This window comes from Aplidium turbinatum, chromosome 9, assembly GCF_918807975.1.
Source record: "Aplidium turbinatum chromosome 9, kaAplTurb1.1, whole genome shotgun sequence".
NCBI lineage: Eukaryota > Metazoa > Chordata > Ascidiacea > Aplousobranchia > Polyclinidae > Aplidium > Aplidium turbinatum.
The window spans coordinates 20,323,782-20,345,094 of NC_137480.1; the positions used below are offsets into that span (position 1 = coordinate 20,323,782).

At 37.9% G+C, this 21,313-nt stretch overlaps 1 protein-coding gene across 1 annotated transcript; it reads left to right on the forward strand.

The window, feature by feature from the left end:
- Positions 1-1,914: 1,914 nt before the first annotated feature.
- Positions 1,915-19,923, forward strand: LOC145777480 (tyrosine-protein kinase HTK16-like). Its single transcript, XM_082588859.1, has 17 exons — positions 1,915-2,034; positions 3,712-3,783; positions 5,047-5,219; positions 5,808-5,987; positions 9,302-9,428; positions 9,744-9,919; positions 10,432-10,570; positions 11,838-11,984; positions 12,537-12,664; positions 15,634-15,757; positions 16,081-16,287; positions 16,462-16,608; positions 16,889-17,019; positions 17,394-17,540; positions 18,366-18,492; positions 18,952-19,034; positions 19,809-19,923. Exons 1-17 carry the CDS (start codon positions 1,915-1,917, stop codon positions 19,921-19,923), a joined length of 2,343 nt encoding a protein of 780 aa, XP_082444985.1.
- Positions 19,924-21,313: the final 1,390 nt, after the last annotated feature.

Consider the following 21,313-nt stretch of genomic DNA (forward strand, 5'->3'; position numbering starts at 1 on the left):
GAAAAGAAGGTGTTACATTTTGCAAACCCTTAAATCTAGCCTAGAAATTATCAAGCAGCTTTTGCAGTTTGCATGGTCTATTTCTCAAATATCTTATTTTTTTTCTGTCAAAACTTGTTCAACTCCTGTTGCAAAGGTTGTTGGGTTAACTGCCTTGGCAAGATTGTTAAAAGCATTATAAAAAAAAATGTTTATATTTATGGTGGTGTACATTATATAATAGTTAATCGTACAAAAAAATTATATGCATGTCATGTGTATATGTATACATTATACAATCTTATTGATTATTTTTTTTTGAAGTTGTGATGAGAAAAACATTTGTTTCCAAGTTTTTATAAAAACAGCAAAAATTTTTTTGAAAAGTTTATGTTTTAAGTTGAGCAGTGACTGCAAGATAATTGAAAATCTTTTTTTCTGACAAATTTTGAACTTTCACTTTGAAGTCTAGGCCATCATATGGCTGTGTATTTCTAGTATTCTTTTGTTTTGCAATGTGTATTATAAAAGCTAAAACTAACCACATCTCCCACCCTTCATACAATGTGACTTTTCCCACATCTTTTTCATCAAAGACTGGGCCTTCAAAGCCACATACGACATCACCATCCAAAGCCGCAGTTGTTTGAAGAAGAAATCAATGCTCGGACATGAGCTAGAGCCGACAACAAAGATGTATCAAAAAAAGTGAAAAGATTGTTTTAACTACCGTAACGACCTACTTTGCCTGTAACGACCATTTATACGTATGCTGTATGGTGTCATGGATAATTAGATATAGCCCAGTTGCATATGTTGTCCAATTTTTTGGATGTTCAGTTGTGCACTTTATTTCAGCATGTTTTCAACCAGTATTTTTCAACCTTTATTGGCCCAACGTCCCCTTTATAAACTGGCAAACTTTTACCACCCCCCAACAAAAACGATTAATTATTATTTTACTGTGCTGTTGACGTCATAATGGAACTCACCAGATTTTGTGATATACTTCTTCTATCGAGTCTTCTAAAGTTCGTTGATACACCACAGATTGACACATTCTTCTGCAACGGAGTTATACACTGACAGGCCCCACCTACTGCACCGGGTGGCAAGCCGAGGGCAAACAAGAAGGTGTGATATACTGAAAATTACTGAATTTAAATTTTAAATAGATAGGGTTCATGAACAAAACAGTTGGTCAATCAAATACGACGATGGTGTAAGAGAAAGTGTTTGGCTATCGTGCGAGCATGTAGAGTAGATTATCTAGAAAATGATGTGACGAAATCGTTACTCTGGGCGGAAGATGGGTTAAACCAGAATGCCCCTAATAATCAAAATGCCCCTTAAGCCAGAGATAATCATACTGCCCCCCTGCAAAATCAAAACGCCGCCCCCTTTGAGAATCACTGTTTTCAACAAACACTAGGTTCGCAGTTTGCTCAATAGCTGTTTACTGTTCAGATTTTACCAAAATAAACTGATATGATATAAAAAGTCACTGTGCAAATCAAGCATGTGTTTGAAACTTTCTAAAAAACGTGAACACTCAAAAGAATGGTCAGTTAGTCACCGTATGCCACTGATGTAGCCACCCTCACAAAAACATTGTTGGCAAACCCTAAGGAATGCAGCAATTCTACCAATCTACCAAGGTAGTTGGTACAAAAGCTATGGGCCTATTTTTAAAAGAAAATGTATCCAGGTGTGGAGTCTTACTTGGCAAGGAAGCAATTTCCCCGTTCAGATCTTACTTTGCTTTATATTGAACTAAATGAAGAAATGCATTACATATGCCACTTTGTAGAACCAAGATATTTATGGTAAAAATGTGTTGTTTTAAGAGCTGTGCAAAGGCTAAATAATTGAAAAATTTTATTTTTTTAAATACTAGTATTTTTTACTGCTTGTTGGCATCGATTTGCTTTAAATATGACTAAGCCTCTTGGTGGGAGAACTATAGTCCAACGTTTGAAAGGTGGCGAAGCCATACCTGATATGTTGAAGCAATATGAGTTACACAATGAAAAGCAAGCTAGCAGGAAACCTGAGGTATGTTCAATTGGTTTATTGCTGACAATCATACATTTACTGTGTGTATTTATGTCAATTTATATGACTTGTTTTTTGTGTTTTTGTATAAATTTTATCAGTGTTATTTCTATCTTGCACTTAATAGTATATCGAAATTCGGAAATTAATAGCATTTTGAGATTTAAGTCTTTATAAATGCACGACGCACGTGGCAATCTCAATCCATTTGAAAATCTTTCTATTAGTATGAAACTAATTAAGACAAATTTTGCTGTTACACATAATTAGCAAGCACAGTTAGGGTTAAAAAAGGTACTGGGGTGACAAAGTTGTATGGAATTGTTTGTTCCAATTACTAAAGTAAATGTGAATCATAAAAAAATTGCATTAGTGAAAAAAACTGCACCTCAAGGACTTCATTTTATTGGTGATTGCTGAAACACCTTCAAAGCAATTTTCCAAGTTGGGGGCATTAGGATATTGTATATGATACTCTGCAAGATTCGTTTTATTACTACTCACTGTGTTCTCAAACAACCTACTGTAATACTTGCAAAATAAATATTTGCTAAAAATGGTTTGGTCTAAATGACAAAAAATTTCATTCTAATAATCCTTTCCAGTCGAAATGCTGATGGTGCAAAATTTTATTTGTATCCGTATGCTTGCATATAATTGCCATCCAAGCTGCGGAATGGCCCGTTTCGGTGAGTCCGATTCGGTGAGTCCGACCCCTTAACGGAGGATTTTTTCAAAATTTTTTTTAAATTATTGGGCACCGTAGCCTAATTATCATTGCCGTTTTAGGGGTTTGAGGTTAGGGTTAGAGGTTAGGAACTCACCGAATTGGACTCACCGAATCAGACTCACCGAATAGTAGCAGACCCTCCAAGCTGTGCTTTGGCCAGCTGGCCGACCAGTCTATTTATGAGCTTGACAGCAAAACAATGAGTTTGATTCGACGCTTTTATCACTTCTTTTGCATATTTTACTGTAGGTTTTAACAAAAAAACTTTTTTCTACTTCAATTCACTTTTTGGATTGTGGTATTTTTTAGCCGTAATCTCAGACTAAAACCAATAAAAATCAAACCATTTCAACAAGTTTTATGAAAAAAAAAATCAATGCGTTATAGACCACATAATCACTGGTAATAGAAAAAGCTTACAAGTAAATGATTTGTGTCAACAGTAAAATGCAATAATCTTGGTTGGTTCAACTGTGTTAACAAAAAATCAGTAAATTTGTTGTATTCACTGTATAAATAAATCCAAGCCTTTTGTAGTTACTGAATGTACCTTATATAAAACGTGTTAAAAAATAGAAATTGTAGGATACCGTGGGCTGTGGCGTTTCAGTTGCTATGTTTTTCAGCAACATATGTTGTAGCATTTAAAGGGAATTCCCTAAAATATTTTTAGACCTGTGTTTACTTACTTTAGATTTCAAGTGCTTGGTGAAGAGAATTTTTAAAAGCTTTGGTTGCTTCGTCCAGTTTCATGATTGTGTCAACACTTATCTCATTTTTAGCTCTAAAGTATTATACTTTCGAAAATAAATTCTTTAATGTTATTCATATGTTTGAAGCTGTGATTCATTTCTGGTGTTGTCAGTTATTTTACTTAGCAGCGGCTTCGTTGTGACTTTCCAGTGAGATGCTTAATTGAAAACATTTTATATTTGTTTGTTTTGCAGGACATGTGGTTTCATGAACGACTCACCAGAGGAAATGCGGTACATAATTTAAAGAAATCTGGTGCTCAACAGGTAAGAGGGTACTCAGCAAAGTTACCAGTGTGATAATGGTTGACAAAGTTAATGCCTCGTGCAACTAGGAAAGCTTCAAAATCTTTACACTTCACATGAACCAGAAATGCCACTGAACGATGGCAAATATATAATGCTTTGCACCATTAAAATTTGTGCATTGAATGTACTGTAGGTCCACGTCTTTTAGATGCAGGATATTTATGTTTGGCACACTGTCGTGCCTTTCGTTTAGATGCTATTTGGTGTGTCAAATTACAACTCATAATCATTTATCAGAAATGCTTGATTATTCAACAGTTCTCCTCGCTGTGTTACAAAGTGAATTTCAATTTGAAACATAGCAGTGTGCAGTGCCTGACTGTGCAAGTACACATAGGTGTGCCTCAACCGTCTTCGTACGGGTGCCGGGCTTTTCCGCTCAACCATGCACCAATGGGGAATGGCTTCTTCCTCCTCCTGTGTGTGTGGTGCCGAGGAACAGACCGCAGACCACATCATCATCGACTGTACCATCAGCAGTTCACAACAGCAGTTCAGCAGTTCACAACATAAGCAGTTCACACAATTCCGGACCCATTTTGTCGAAATTATAGATGAAGTCCTTCATGCAGAATCAGTTCATTCCCTTATCACGACTGAACAGCAATTTGCGAATATGAAAGAGGATTTGTAAATCGGGTTAAGAAGACGTTATTACGGCCACGCGTCATTCGAGTTGGAGTCATTTGAACCGTGCCACAAAGGCTAGTTCCCGTGTAATTCAGTAGAGCACTTCAGAGACGAGCTCTGGATGTCTGGATAGTGGATACACTTCACGAACAAAGCTCATCATTAGAGAATACTCCACAGGAAAAGTGAAAGCTGCCATTTCTCGGCCTTGCTTGCGTCGGTGCTTCAAAACATCAAAAGTGTGGAATATTAAGAGGGTTGGCATTTTCGGAGCGTTGATAAGTGTTTCCTCAATCAATTGCCGGCCTCAGTTCGAATCTATTTCAAAAGCAATAAAAACGTCACGAGTTTAGCAAGCTGGGAGATTATTATCTTTTGCAATGTCCATGGAACAGGGTTTAATCATGGGAAGTGCGTTCGTCTCTTTGTCTGAAAACTTCCAGTTAGATTTTGTTGTCTTTCAGACAAAATTATGTTTGCTTCTGCACTGAATTGTTTAACTTTCAATAGCTGTTCATTGCTTTAAGCTTTGCGTCATGTCTTACTGTTTCTGCTTTGTGATTTCACGTGAAGTTGTTGATTTAATTGCAGGGGATGTTCCTTGTGAGAGAGAGTGTCAATATACCAGGCAGCTTTGTGCTTTCTCTCATCCATAACGGAGACACTCAGCATTTTCAAATCAACACATCCCCTCACTCTGGGTGCTTTAACATTGACAATGGACCCCCCTTTGTTGGGCTTGATCAGTTGATTGCTTTTTACAGGTAAACCTTTTGTTTGTTTACAATACATGTTCTTTTTGCTCGTCTGAGCAACAACTGTTGGTGAAACAATTTTTATTTACTTGAAAATCGTGTGTTTTTAAGTTTCAGTACCGGTATAGACTTTTTCTGTAAAAGTTTATTAACTTAGTTAGTGCACGGTTTTACGTTTTTTGTTCCCCATATTGGTTGGACGTCAGCTAATTTCGATCCGGCTTGATGGCGGCTTTCCACGTATTCCTATTTTAAACGTTGACCGCCACAGGGTTCCCCTTTCGTATATCGCTCTGCACGTTAGCCTGCCCCATGAAAATGCTTTAACGCCATCCGTCTGCAATTAAATCTAGTAACTAAGTATTAAGTGCACTGACGCAACCAGATTGAACATCGGTTTGTCAAATCTATTGTTATGCATAGCATAAGATTATGACATCATTTAACAATAGCTATGTGTTTGTTAGCAGTACAGTTTGCACGTTTACACGAAATGATATACAATTTCAAGGCATATTTAACGATCAGAATGATGATTGCGTGTTTATTTAAAGATCAGATATCAAAAGGTGTGTCATAAACTACATTGTTTTACAGAGGCGGTCCAAATGGGCTTCCTACACATTTGACTGCGTCATGTGTTGGCTGCGTGCTTAGAGCAAACTTACGTCAATATGGAGAAAATACTATAATTCATCAAGCAGTTGAGGAAAGATTAGACACCGGAGTGTTTCGTAAAATCCTAAATAACCCGAAATGTCCTAACCTTAATATAAGGTGCGTGGTTTCACATTTTGGCGGGGGTTGAAAAATTGTCGAGTTGCCGTTGTTGAGTTGCCGAGTAGGTTTTTATGTGACTGGTTGGACTTCTAATGTGATCTGTCTGCTCAATCGTAACGCACACTTTCGTTTTTATCATTTTATTATGGAATATACGACGCCACGTTAAGTTTGATGACTTGTGTAGTTGGTCATTGACAGAGTTATTTTGAACTATTTCAACAAGCAAAATTCATGGTTTTACATTGATTGAACGTTTGCATATTGCAGACATTAAAAATAACGAGGTATGCTAACTGTGGTTGTTTTTCCACTTTTAAACGCAGTAGCTTTTTGGTTATCGTACTAATGTATTAGTAGTATCTTTTTAAGACTTGACAAGGGCAAGATTAGGGTGCATCATCTCCCCCTTATTTTTTAAATCAAAGTTGTGCCATTGAGAAATGGTGTCCATTTTAGGTCAGACTTAGCCAAAAAAATTATGGGGGTTGTGGGACCCCCCCTACCACCACCTCCGCAACCCCCAAATCCGCTTCACTAAAATCGCAATAACTCAAAAACTAAACAAGATAGACAAATGGTGTTTGGTATCAACATCATCGCAACTACTTGATTTAATTCAAATCTGCCAAAAAATTTGCAATTTTATGTGAATTTTAATTTTCGATTTTGTGACAGGTTTTGTATGTTCATGTGTAATACGAAAAAAATGAAAATCAATCTTCATGTTGACTTTTCCAGTCGCTTGTAGATTTCTGGCTGGTTAAATTTAAGACTGCTCAAAAGTATTCCAGTCATTCTCAATAAATTCATAACATTTGAACTATTGAACTTATTCTATTACAGGGATAAGTACCTGTACTGTAATTAAGCACGGCTATCAATCTTGTTAATTTCTAGAGCACACTTCTTGTTTATTTTGTTGCAAGTTGTATGACTTCTAATAGAGCATTATATGATGATAACAACAAGCTTAGTGGCAAGATATCATTTGAGGATGCAGTTTTGAATGGAGCTTAACTTCCAACAAACAAGCAAGTAATTCGATGCATGAAGTACCACCAGCAGTTTACAAAGCTAAGTCAATGGGAAAGTGCAGAAGCTGTACTACAGCAAGTGAAAGTATATTACGCCAAAGCAAATTTGGAAGACAGACTCATTACAGACCTAGCAGCAAAAAAGAAGTTAATTCAATATATAAAAAAAGATAACTCAACAAGAAAAACAAAATCAACATTACGGAAAACTGAAAAATTCAAGCATCATTTGAAACAACATGAAACTGTCTTGAACAAAACTTTCATTATTACAACACCTTACGCACTTTCAAAATCATTTACATATGAAGAAGATAGACTGTTTTTGACTTCAATGTTGGGAGATCGAACAGCAACTCTTGGAAGTTATGACAGATCAAATTTAGTAAAAATTCATCAAAAACAACAAAAGGAGGCCAAACCAGTTCCAAGGAAGAATGCTACAACTGCTGCAACAAGAAGCGAGTTCGAAATGGTCCCATCAGAGAAAATTCCATGCTCATCATCATCAGCTGATGGTGCAAGCTCTGAGGACGATGTGCCCAGCTGTAGCACAGCACCAGAGGTTCACAGGAGAAAGTCAAAAACTGGTGCACTGCTTGAGGTGCCTTATGATGTCCTGTCAAGAAATTCAGTTGTTGAAACTATGACAAGGTGCGGTATTTCTCCAGCATCTGCTTCAGCTTTTCTACAGAGCATCATAATGGAATCAACATACACTGGGAAATGGGAAAGAAAAATTGACTGGCACACAGTTACTATCAAAATTTACACTGTCATATGATTCTTGTGATCGATACAAAAGAAAAACAAATGCTAACATAGCGGAAACCATCAAGGAAAATTGGACACCACCCTTGTTGTATAACATACATTGGGATTCTAAACTCATTCCAGAATTTAACAACAAATACAAAAAGGTTGAAGTTATGCCTATTTTAGTATCAGAAGGTCATCAAACAAAACTTCTTGATGTGCCATCCTTCAGCCCCAAAGTTGGTCAGTCCGCTGGTAGCATTATCAGTGACTTTGCTTGTGACTTGTTATGTGAATGGAAGTGCTCTATAGATGGGGCAAGGCCATAAGTATGGTGTTTGACACTACATCTACAAACACTGGTCTGTGGTCAGGAGGTTGTGTGGAACTGCAAGACCGGTTAAGCAAACCACTGTTATGGTGTGCCTGCAGAAAGCACATTGGCGAACTTATTGCTGGCAGTGTTTTTGATGCACTGCAAATTGAAACATCCAAATCTCCAGAGATCACAATATTTAAAAACTTTCGAAGTTTCTTTAGCCATGTTTCTCAAGATAATTTATCTTTTCCTCCTTATTTCAGTGAAGCCGAGTGCATTTCAACCAGTGGAATGGATTTCCTAAATAAACAAAGAAAAGATGCTACAGACCTTGCTACTCAACTGCTGACAAAAAATGATAGCAGTGATATCCCTAGGGCGGACTATGAAGAGCTTTTACAACTACTTCTTTTTAGTTTTCAAACCCCCCTACCACACAAGCCATTCAAATTCAAAAAACCAGGTGCAAATCATAAAGCTCGATGGATGGCTAAAGTGATTTATGCAATAAAGCTTTCATTGCTATCTATGGAGGCAGAAAAAGTGATGGACCAAATAATGCCAGAAAATGCTTGATTTTACAACCCAAGGACACCAAAAAGCTGAAAAGATATGCAATGTGTTGATATATTTCACTCTATCAGTGTGTGTTGTGTATGTGTATCTGTATCTGTTCAATTGGAAACTGGGTATGGCAGCAAATAACAGCAGGCTTGCTTTACACCAAGATGGAAATAATGCAAAAACTTGTATGACAACATTAAATAATACAAATTGGCTATGAACTAACTTTATTAGGCCAGTTATCACAAAATCAGATATTTTATAGCAAATGATATTTCAAAAATTGATTTGCGATTTTAGTGCGTAGGCTATAAGTTATTGCGATTTTAGTGAAGCGGATTTGGGGGGTTGCGGAGGTGGTGGTAGGGGGGGTCCCACAACCCCCATAATTTTTTTGGCTGAATCTGACCTAAAATGGACACCATTTCTCAATGGCACAACTTTGATTTAAAAAATAAGGGGGAGATGATGCACCCTAGGCAAGATGCATAGCCGAAAGCGTTTGCTGTTTTGTTCTTGTTTTTATCATGTTAAATGTGTGTTGTTGAGTTTTGTGTATTTATGGTTGAAAAAAGAATCCTCTCTGCTACCTAAATTGTATTTTGATTAGTTCACTTTCTTACTTTGAAATTTAGGAACCTCAGTGGTAGGACAGCGTTACAAGAGGCTTGTGCACTTGGCCTTGATGACCTTGTGCTTGAGTTGTACGAACACGGCGCGGATGTAAAGACCCGAGATGCGGATGGAAGTTCAGCACTTCACGTAAGTCTTAATCCTTATGTACTTAATCCAAGAATTGAACAATCGATTTTGACTCAATGTCAAAGCCTTCACTATTTTTTTGTCGAAATTTGATGAAGAAAAGGTGTATTGATACAACGCCTGAGCAATAAAGTTTACGTCTCTTGTGAAAAAACGTTACTCTAAAAGCTGAGGTAAAATTTTAACTTTCTTCTATGAACTTATTTATATGTTGTTTGAGATTGCTGGCTTATGACCCCTGTCTAGTATTATATGTTAGGTGCGTGTCAGATCGTTTTTTGTGTTTGAAGTGTGACATGTTGGACTGTTGTTCAGATTGCTTGTCGCGCCAACCGAGCCAACACGTGTAAAATTCTAGTCAAACACTGTTTCGCAAAGCCGCAAGATAGGTGTTGCGGTTCGGGGTGGGTGGCCCTGCACGAAGCGAGTTATTGTGGAAACCACTTGTGTGTTGATATGTTACTGCTGCATGGGGCTGCCTGCCATCCCAGGTACAGTATTCTCTCTTTAATGTAGGTTGTTGTTCTTATATCGTAAACTATTTCTACGAAAACAACACTATCTTCATGATATGTCTGTACGATGCCTTTAACCATTATGTCACAGCAGTTGTAGACGACGTCTGGAAGTTGAAAGATCTTGAATCACGCCAAAAGATCATGCTCTACTTGTTTGCTGCTTAGGAAATTCCGGTGTCTCGTCTGCTGCCAACATTGCTTTTTATATTAATCATTTTGTTTCGGTTACGTAACGTGCAGTGTTTTCTTGCTTGAATCTTTGGCACAATATGCTTTGCCTTGCAAGTGGCAGAAAGTACTTACTAAACCTTGCCGTTTTTTTGCGATTTAATAGAGTTTTCAATCAAAATATCTTGATTTTTTTTTCGTATATTTTCATTGTTGCCTAAACAAGTTGCTGTAGGAACAGAACCAACTCGAAGAATTCTTGCATTAAAAATATCGACACGATTCAATTTAAGTTTATTTTGATCCGTTCTGTCCAGGTGCGTGAACGGGGAAACCCCTTTAGACCTCGCTCGCAAACGCAACCACCGCCAGTGCATGCATGTGCTTGAGCGCTACCAACCCCCCAAGCCCCTGTTTAGTTCCTCAAACTGGCTTCATGATGCAGTGGACAGATACGTGAGTGGATGAATTGATTGTTTTGTTCATGACGATTGGAACTTTGAATCCTGAAAAGTTTGGGTGTTCGTTGGGAAAATTTCGTTTTTAGCACTACCCATGAACGTTGCACAACGTTCATCTGATGAAAGTAAAACACATCTTTCGGCCAACCTTAAAAATGATGTGTGTTTCATTTTTTTTATTCTCTTGCCTTCAACCGCACTGCAGTATATAACTTTATAAATTTTATATTATATGTTTTTCGCTCTAACGATGCGCATTGTTATCGTGCACGAAACGTCAGTGAAGCAATAAATCAGCTTGTTTATCTTTGCTTTTACTTTCACTTTCATCAGATGAACGATTGAACGTTGCAACTTGTGCCAGAACTTGGAACTTTGTTGTTGAATTTGATCATTTTCAATATTCAACTTTTGATCGCATTAATTTAGTCTGTGAGTTGTGAATGGACCCAGACAGTAAATCTTCTACGTCTACAGACGCTGAATTAATATAAAAAAACGACTGAGTTATAATGTCTATGGATAATTGCATTTTACCCATCGAAGCCTGTCAGAGCAACATTGATTGATTGATGTCTCGGCTTTGAATCTGCGTCCGATTTGGCTTTCACTGGTTGATTAATTACTTGCCAATCATCTGCTGTTGCCAACATTGCATTCATGCTGTCACGTGTTTGCCAGGGTTTAGCTGTCGCGTTGGTATTTGCCACCGAAAGTGCTTTGCTACTGTTTGCATGTTTGCATATATGGCTATCTCAATCATCTGTCAAAATAATGGAAATGATTGTTTTATTGCCTTCCATACAGATTACAGACTTATGTCATGTGTAACGGATTGCTTAGCTCAGCAGATGGAATCTTAAGCTCTTAACGTTTTTTCCCACTTTTTGAAATCAATAACGTTGAAACTGGTGATAAGCAGCTGGCCCGATGAACTTTTTTCCACAGTTAATAGAGTCTTTGTGAACTCTAACTTCGCTTCTTAATTGTATTTCAAACAGTGGCCAAGTTGCTGAATTATTGCGTTTTCATCACATCACTGTTTTGGCGCTTGGTAAAGAGTCTAATAGTTGTATCCCAGCTTGCAAAGACTGGCCTTCTCCATAGATTTAACGTCACGAGACTTTAAAGCGGTTAAGATCAACGTTTGAAAAATGGGGTGTTGCCAATATTGTCAGAACGAGTCAAAGCGATCATTTTGCTCCTTAAAATTATTTCTAACTGTGGCCAAGTTGCTAAATTATTGCGTTTCATCACTACAGAAAGCGGTTGAGTTGCTCGAGCATGCCGGGTTACGTGACGGATGCTTTCTAGTCCGCATCAGCAAGAGGAATCTTGGGCAGCATGTTCTTACCATGTCCTTTGATAAAACTGTCTACAACTACGAAATTAAAAATCGACCGACAACGGTAAGAACTTTTCTACGTTTCACCAGTTCAGCCACCTTGCAGCAACTGAGAGATGACGTCAAATTATCGTTGCTAAACGCCAAATCAATATGAAGTTATTACATCACAACAGCAGGTCAAGTTAAAAGCTCTTCTTGCCACTAAATCTCTTAACATTCACTCATTCAGCAATTCAGCATTCACTCATTCAGCAAATATTAGACCCAGCCAGAAAATCACTCATTGTTACATTATTTCCACGTCTGCAGACGATGAAGCATTGTAAATAGACTGATGCGACTGCAGGTTACTTATCCAACGATTCACATTTGTCATTTCAACGTTTGCATACGTTGAAGCAATTTTCAAGCAAATGATCTATTGATAGGACTGCAATCAAGCTTGTATGGTGTTGGAAGCATTGACTGCTATGACCGCAAGCGGAAATATTTATCCAAATGATGTAAGCAGGAAATCTAAATCAAACAATTTCAAAAGAACCCTGACGCGTTATGGTATGACATGATTTTGAATGAGATTTCGCGTTGTTAAACGTTGTTTGAACGATTGCAGAACAAGAAGTGGTATTACATTGATGATGGTCCATATTTCACAACCCTCGAATACTTAATTGATTATTACTGCCGATGCTCAGATGGCTTGCCTGCAGAACTTACCACCCCCGTCCCTGCAGTGTCCAGGTTTGTTGATGTTGATGCATACCGACTAGCGTACCGGTAGTAGATGTGACAATGCAATGTGAGTATGTCGGTTTGTGTCATGTATAGACAATTAGACATACATGGAAGGAGGCAAAACTTTGACATAATTTGTTAGACGGCTTTAGCACATCATGGCTGCTTGGAGATGTGACCTGAAATTTTCGCAATCAATTTTTTTTTCGAAACTTTGGTGATGGTAAAAACCTATTGCGTCACCTAGGAAAGGCAGTAAAAAGATGTGGAAATTCGATTTGTAGAAAATTGTGTTCGAACCGTCAGCAAAAGTTGGCAAAATGTACAAAAGTCTAAGTATTGTAACGAATCAGGCCCCTGTAGTAACCATGAGTTATTGAGTACACTACATATGTACCGCAAAGTTTTAGATTTGAGTTCATATCCACAATTTCCGTTCTTTCTACTTAGCTACTTAATACTTATCCCTCGAATGTTGTGAATAGTGTGACTTTAAACTTCGACTAACTTTGATGCACTGCTTCAAGACGCACACTCCACCTTTTTTATCCACTTAATTTGGGAGCAAGTCTTTTAGGCGCAGACAGTTAGGCGCCGGTCAAATAGGCGCGCACATTGTGGCGCTCGTTCATTTAGGTGCTATTTCTAATAAAATCTGCAGATTGTATCAGCGTGGCAGGTAGGGTAAAGCTTTTCACACAAAATGTTATATTGAACAGAAAAATATGTCATGGCTTCCGTGAGTGAAGCTGCTTAAACCGGCAATGCTTTTCATACAAAATGTTATATTGAACAAAAAAGTATGTTATGGCTTCCGTGAGTGAAGCTGCTGAAACCGGCAATGCTTTTCACACAAAATGTTACATTGAACAGAAAAATATACTGTATTTGAATGCGTGTGTTCGGCATTTATTTGTTGTTAGTCCAGGTTTGCGTCGGCGAAAGCTTTATCAATAAATTATTCAAGTTTCCGAACATGACTGAGTTCACTTTTAGTGAGTCAAATAATAACTACACTAAGCATCAGTCAAAAATATACCGTAGCCTATATTCAAGCGGGTGGTAGGCTTGAGCGAAGAGTAACTTAGTTTTCCGTCAAAATCCCGACTAGGTGTAATAACGAGCAAAGTCGCATCATTATGCTTGCAACTTGTAGCTATAGAGTTCATAAGCCTTATAGAAATGTATTCATGTAGTAGAGCGTTGTCTCATACGAACTTGCCGCACGACCACTCAATCCCGAGTAGAAGTAATTTCGAAAGATAACAGATTAAGTAAGGTTCCATCTGGCTGCAACCTGTGTTCAGGATGCATAGCAAATGTCCTGTGCAGGGTTGGCTGATTTAAATCAAATGATTTAAATCATTGATTTAAATCATGATTTAAATCAAACAATAAAAATCAAAAAAATCAATTAAAAAAATCAAATGATTTTTTATTTGCTAAAATAAAAATAAATACATCAACAAACGTTTTACTGCTTCTTTGTAATACAAAAGTTATATTTAAATACATAAGGCTATAGGCTATGCATGTTTTGAAAGGCAACTTAGTTTACTTGGCAGTTCACACTTGGGACTTGTATACCAGCTCCAACATAGTATATTAGGCTAGAGCTTTTTAGGTAAAAAAAAATACAATCAACGATTCAGAAAAATGATCTGTGACTTAGTAAGGATGGTACTATCATAATATATCTGTGATGTTAAGGACAATAACGTTAGTAGGTGGGAATAATTGCACATGGCCAGGGTGACTGCTCTTGTCATTTATGAGAAAGGATGAGCCTTGGTCTGAAGTTGCAGCAATGCAATAGCTCAAAGTATAGCTGTGATTTAAGATACTGATAATTAAGTATAATACGGAGTTTCAGTTGTGCATTTCAACTCAGACAAAAAATTGTTTCAGCATTTTAATACAAAAGAGGGTAAGCTGCACTATTCTGCATTGAGGCTCAGGGTTTTCAAATGTGAGAGTTTGAGCTAAAAGACACGGCACAGATTAATTTTTATTAGACCTTTTTTAAAATGCCTGTCCAGGTTAAAAGCCGTTTTAAAAGATTGGTACTTTTTAGATCATAGAAGTATTTTGCAAAATGTGTTTCTTTCTTTTTTCAAAAACATGTTACCATTCCACAGCTATTGATATTTTGTAGAGCCATAAACTTTAGCGCGAATTTTTCCTTTTTATTCAACACCGATGTTGTCATGCAATGTGACGTCACGATGGGAGTTTTGCGCTCAAACGTGAGGAAAGATCTTAGTGTAGTGAGATGACAGTCTGAGACTCACCTCAATCTCGATATGCACAATTGTGATTTAGTATAAAGCAACATATCACACCTACTTAAAAATATGTGCAATAGACAGGCTAGCCTACAATATGATAATAAAAATGATTAAACACTTGCAAAGCAAAGCCTTTCAATCAATCAAGGGGTTAAAAATGATTCTGCTATCTTACTAAAATGATCTCTTCCCCCAAGTAGACTCGACGCTTTTTTATCTAAAAAAAATCAAAAAAATCTGATTTAAATCAAAAAAATCCGATTTAAATCAAAAAAATCCGATTTTTTTGATTTTTTTAAAAAAATCATGATTTTTTCCAACCCTGGTCCTGTGGAGATGTGCTAATATCAAGAGTAGTAGAGCGTTGTCTCGCACCTCATCTCCACACGCGCATTAACAAAACAACATATTTTTCTGTTCAATATAACATTTTGTATGAAAAGCATTGCCCTACCTGCCAAGCTGATACAATCTGCAGACTTTACTAGGAATAGCACCTAAATAAACGGGCGCCACAGTGCTCCGCGCCTAAATATCCAGACGCCACAGTGTGCGCGCCTATTTGACCGGCGCCTAACTGTCTGCGCCTAAAAGACGTGGACCCCTTAATTTTACCCTTCCAACTTCAGGAATTAGCTGGATTACTACAGAAAAAAAATATTGACATTCGTTATTTGTGTGTAACAGGAATCAATTACTGCCACCCGCTTTGCCAAATGATAGAATAAAGAAACTAGAAGACCGTCCCCCTGCGTCTGTCCCCCCACACCCCCCTCGCCCCGCTGGTGGGCCACAGCCATTGCCTTATAAGGTAAATGTTACTTCTTTCTGGGCTTACCTGTGGGAATTGTATCGTGATGTCCTTTGTTTCTCTTATATTCGTTTTGATGATTAGTTCGGCGTGTGCTGCTTGCTGTCCAATACACCAATCCGGTATGTTAAGTGTCAAACAATTCTGGTGATCACATTATAAACTTTGCGATGTTTTGCGGCTTTTCTTGACATGCTGGTTAGTCTTTCAGTTTTCACTTTTGTTTTGAATCAGATGTCACACATTACTGTTAATGCTTGGTGTGCAGTGTCTGCTTAGTCGAAACCAGCAGCGATAATTAATCAATTACACTTTGTTTGCAGAACCCACCCGCACCTAGCACACCCCCATTTCCCCCGGGTCCACATACGGGTGGGTATTTTCCAGGCACCCCTTTGTCTTCACTGGCCCCAACTTCAACTGGCTTAAAGGAAATTCACTCGGATAGCGTGGTACTGGGCCGGGAATTGGGACAGGGTGAATTCGGATCAGTGTTGATGGGTGTATGGACAAACCAAGACGGCAAAAAGGTCAGCATATTGTTACAATTACGTATTAAATATTTCTTCCATGTCAATGAATTCTTTCTTCCAAGGAAGCAACCTTTGTTGGGATGTATGATGAGCATTTTACAGCAGTTTTTCATTGACTACCGTTGCGTTGTGGTTATAAAAATGACTAAACAACACATGATAAACCCACAGATCCCTGTTGCATTGAAAACCCTTCACGGTGAGCACATCAACACGGGAGAAACGGAGTTCCGCAGGGAGGCCGAGGTTATGATGGGACTCGACCACTTGTGCATTGTGAAGCTCTATGGAATTTGCCGAGGAGATACGTTGATGATGGTACGCGCATTAACATGTTGCAACAAATGTCGAAAATGCAACGCATAACCAAATGTTGTCCTCAGGCTTTTGCTTTCACACATAACCACCTCCTGTAACGTGGCTTTAATGTTGTTGTTGTTATAAATCAACTTTCCAGAGCGGTTAGATTTTTGCATATCGGCTTCCGTCCATGTGCTATTTGTCGTCAATATGAAATTGTTTGACATCGTTTGAACCAAAATAATCATTATTAAGTGTCTCACTTTTATACCAATTCAAAACATTCTTGTTCGAACAGGTGCAAGAATTGGTGGCAATGGGATCCGCTTTGGATTACATTCTAGATTACCCCACTGCTGTTGGATTGCCGGATTTTAAACTGTGGGGAGCCCAGATCGCTAGTGGCATGAACTATCTCGAAGGCAAAGGGTAAGATTGAACAAGCGCACAGTCACCGAAATAGTTTGGCAGAACGAGATCGATGGAGTAAATAAAATTAGAAAAATCTGCAAACGTCCAAGCTGAAATATCACCACCGCGACAGCACAGATACCACTCATAAAACAGCACCTGCCTGGACATAGCTGTGTTGTTGCGAAATTCGCTAGATTATAACCAACCAACAAATCTGATTATTTACGTTCATTAAACATCCACAGACGTTGAATCTGTGTAAAAACTGGCGGATTAACCGATTCCGTAGATTATAAACAAAATGGCGAAGATATGAGAGATCAAGTCTAAATATTTTCAAAGCTTCTTTTCTCGAAATACATCTTAAAGTTTTTGTTTTTCGTTTGCAGGTTTGTCCACCGCGACCTCGCCCTTCGCAATATTCTTTTAGCCTCAAAGCAGCTTGTTAAAATATCTGACTTTGGTCTCAGTCGGGCCGTGGGCGCGGGAAGCAATTATTACAGAGCATCAGCAGGAGGCAGATGGCCAGTTAAATGGTGACATATTCATTGTTTTGCGTCATCAATTATTACCATACCTTAGCTGATGTGACTTGGTGCTACTTGATTTTTGTTTTCCCTTCTATTCTCACTGGTTAGCAGCAAGTTTTAATCAGACCCGATTAAGCTATTTTAGAATGGTTTTTGACACTGATTTTAAAAATGTCCTTATTTTTTCTCCAGCGCACCAGGTTTTCTGAGATATTAATTTTTCGTTGTTTAAATTTGACCTAAAGCAACGCAATTTCACATAATAGTGACAATTTTGACCAAGCTTACACAAAGCGTGCTAAAAACCTATTTTTATATAACTAAATACGTAAAATACACAACAATAACTAACATATTATTGAAATGCAAATATTTTCAAAACCTGACGTGCTAGAGAAAAAACGAGCGCAGATTCGGAATCGCGCTGAAAATTTATCTGGAAAAGTGTGCTTGTGTATCTGATTAAAATATTTAGTTAAAATTTGTTGACTAGTGTTATTATTTGCTTCTAAAGCACTTGAAATACGTAGTTGGCATTTGTTTGTGTACTTGATGCAACAACTATCTGTTGTTGTTTAAACGCCATCAACAAATATTTCATTTTGAGTGCTCTATAATCATGCAGGTTTTTCGAAGTGAAATTTTTCTAATTATTTTTCTTCAGTTCTATTTCATTTTTTATATGATGATAACTTTTTCTTCGCCATCACAAAGAATCGCTGATTTATCAGCCATCGAAATTTATCTACGTTTTATTATTTTGTAATAATTCTCTTCATTCTAAACTAAACACGCATTGAATGTTTTGCTTTTTTCGATGATCGTTGTCAGGTATGCTCCCGAGTCTATCAACTACGGAACTTTCTCGTCCAGCTCTGACGTATGGAGCTACGGCGTCACGCTGTGGGAGATATTTTCTAAAGGCGACCAACCTTACAGCGCCATGACTGGAGCACAGGTAGGTGGTTCCTTTGCAGCAAATCAGTCCTTTAAAAAAATGGACTGATGCAAAAATTGTGAAATTTGTTTTTAAACTGATTTTTCTGGCTTGATAATGCCTTCTAGGATTTTTAACACGTCCATTCGTGTGCCCATGTAAGACTGGTTTTTTGAGTGGACTTCATGTTAATTTTTACGCCGCTCTATCAGTCTGATATCGATTCATTTTTTCGAATAGACAACATTTTGCCTGGAATGATTATCCACACAACAAAGTCAATTCTCACATTGACTTAGTATTCGGTCGCTAATTACTTAAACTAAAAACGACTATGAGACCACCCTTACACAAACGGCAAAGCTCACCTTTTTACAATGAATCAACTTCCAAAGACATTAAATCAATGTGAAAAGGACTGATTTTCTGGCCAGGAAATGACCTGTTTACAAACAGTAAAGTACATCCCCCATAATGCAGGTTATTCAATACATTGAAGACGACAAGCGAAGACTACAAAGGCCCGAGGGTTGCCCTGAGAAGGTTTACTCCATAATGCTTCAGTGAGTAATACGTGTGATTGCAATCATACGCTAAGTTGGCGTAACACCTGTTGTTTGAGCTGTGTTTACGTTAGTCTATATTATATGCATCGAAGAACGTGGATACGACGTATTACAAATCGATATAGATGATATTGTGCTCATATTCTATACGTTATAGCCATATGCATTACGTTTGTTTTTCTTTCGGTTTGACGCTGTCTGATTTATCTGTCATGTAAATCGATGTAGGCCTACTAGCACAATCATTTGTTGCCTTATTTCACGCTATTGTGATATTGGAAGCGTGTTTGAAGTTTATTTTGATGGGCTTGCAACGTTAAGTTGATTGGAAGACAGTGGACACAATATTGTTTCAGCTTTTCAAAATATTAATTTGATTTTTCACGGCTGACCAAGGAATCATTTTCCCAGTTAGGAAACGTGATTCTTTTTACGTTAATTAAATGTAAAGAGACCCATTTTGCAAGTTGAGTTAGAGCCTCCCAACTTTTAGAACTCTCTTACTGGGACTTGAACTTCTGACCTATTGAACCCGACTCTCGATGCACCGTAACTACATCATAGATACATCATAACCCGCATCGAAGGCACTGGATGTCGGTTCAAATGACTTATCAAATCATATCAACACGACAAGATGAAGCTGAATTTTAAGGGTTTAAGCTGCTCCGTAGCACCGAAACTGTCTGCTCGGAAGTGTTGATACTGTCTAACTTGAGCCGCAAATGCAGCGCTTTTTAAAAAAATAATACACATTGTTCCGTTTTACAGCTGTTGGGCATACAACGCCAGTGACCGGCCAACATTTAAACGGCTTCACACAAAGTTCCGTAATGATCCAGATTACTTCAATATGCAAGTCCCCGGCCACCAGCACAGCTCGTGATGAGTACTCGACCATCTTCACAAGTGCTCACGCACGAATGCACTTAACGCACGGCGCGTGCTCACCCGCAGAGAATGTTCTATTCCGTTGTTACTTGACTTGAGTATTTGCTTTTACGCAACCGCATTACAGGTTAAAAATCGTTTTTACATTGATTCTACGTTTGCAGACGTGGAATTTATACAAAGCATGGGATTTTTCTGAGATAAAATTTTTTGTCGTTTTCTATGCCACACTAGCAGTTTACGTATTTACAACGTCGTACTGATGACTATTGAAATCACCTTTTTGAGCCAGCAAGTCAATTCTTTTTTTTTACATTGCTTTGACGTCTGCTGACGTTAAATCAATAGAACAAGAACTGATTGAATTTTTAGTTTCGTTATTTTTCATTGTTTGACTTGTTATCAGATTTAGTTTCTGTTTGCTGATTGTTTAGATATTGAAATTGCGAGCAGTTATCTATGCAACGAAGCTGTCAGCCTTTCCCCGTTCAGTTGGATTGAATTTACGTTGAATCAACGTATATTTTTTGTACTATTGCCTTTTAGTAGAGCTTAAATCGGGACCAATTACAACATTAGCAAACCGATATTCATATTTTTTTCGGATTTGAAAAGTCAACAGTCATAGATTGTTGTCATTTCAAAGAATTCAATTGACTGGCAAAAGCAGCGGTTGAGAACTATGTGGCAAGAACTAGTGGTGCGCTACTGATGAGCCCAGCCTCATGGGCGAAACACGTGTCTATCGCTGAGTTCTTGCCACACTCGACTGCCGAGAAACAGTCATAGATGTGTTGCAAGAGCATGCACGTGTGATCAATGACTTGATTGAAATTTCAATTGTATACTAATGGTCGACAAACACTAATGTGGAAATGCTTAGTATGCTTGCCTGACCGAGATGACTGACACCGATGTTCTTTTTTAATTAAATAACGTCAAAATTGCGCAAAAATAGTGTATGCTGCGTAAATCGACAGCGTTCGTTTCGACTAATCATACCATTCGTGCTGCTTTTCTATTGCTGTTTATATTAATATTTCATTAATTCAATCGGATGTATCAATTTCCCTCTCCGACAGCATAATCCGTCAGTTTTACATTGATTCAACAACGTTGAATGTATCGTAAAACTGACGGATTGTGCTGTCTGGGTTCATTACCTTGTTGTTTGCTGCTGGACATTCAGCCAGCAAGTCACTTCTTTCTGACATTGACTGAACGTCTAAAAACGTTGAAACAATGTGATAAAATGGCTGATTTGCTAGCTGGAATGTTCGTTTTATTTGCAGAATCTCACTTTGCCTTACAATTTATATTTTAATTTATATTATTGTTTAACTCAATTTTGGGCTTCAGCCAACAAAATCAGCAAAAATGACCGA

Coding starts and splice junctions, on each gene's coding strand:
- LOC145777480 (XM_082588859.1), top strand. CDS start 1,915: ATGACTAAGCCTCTTGGTGGGAGAACTATAGTCCAACGTTTGAAAGGT. Junction 12,665..15,633: donor CCCGTCCCTGCAGTGTCCAG/GTTTGTTGATGT, acceptor TGTGTGTAACAG/GAATCAATTACTGCCACCCG. Junction 15,758..16,080: donor CACAGCCATTGCCTTATAAG/GTAAATGTTACT, acceptor CTTTGTTTGCAG/AACCCACCCGCACCTAGCAC.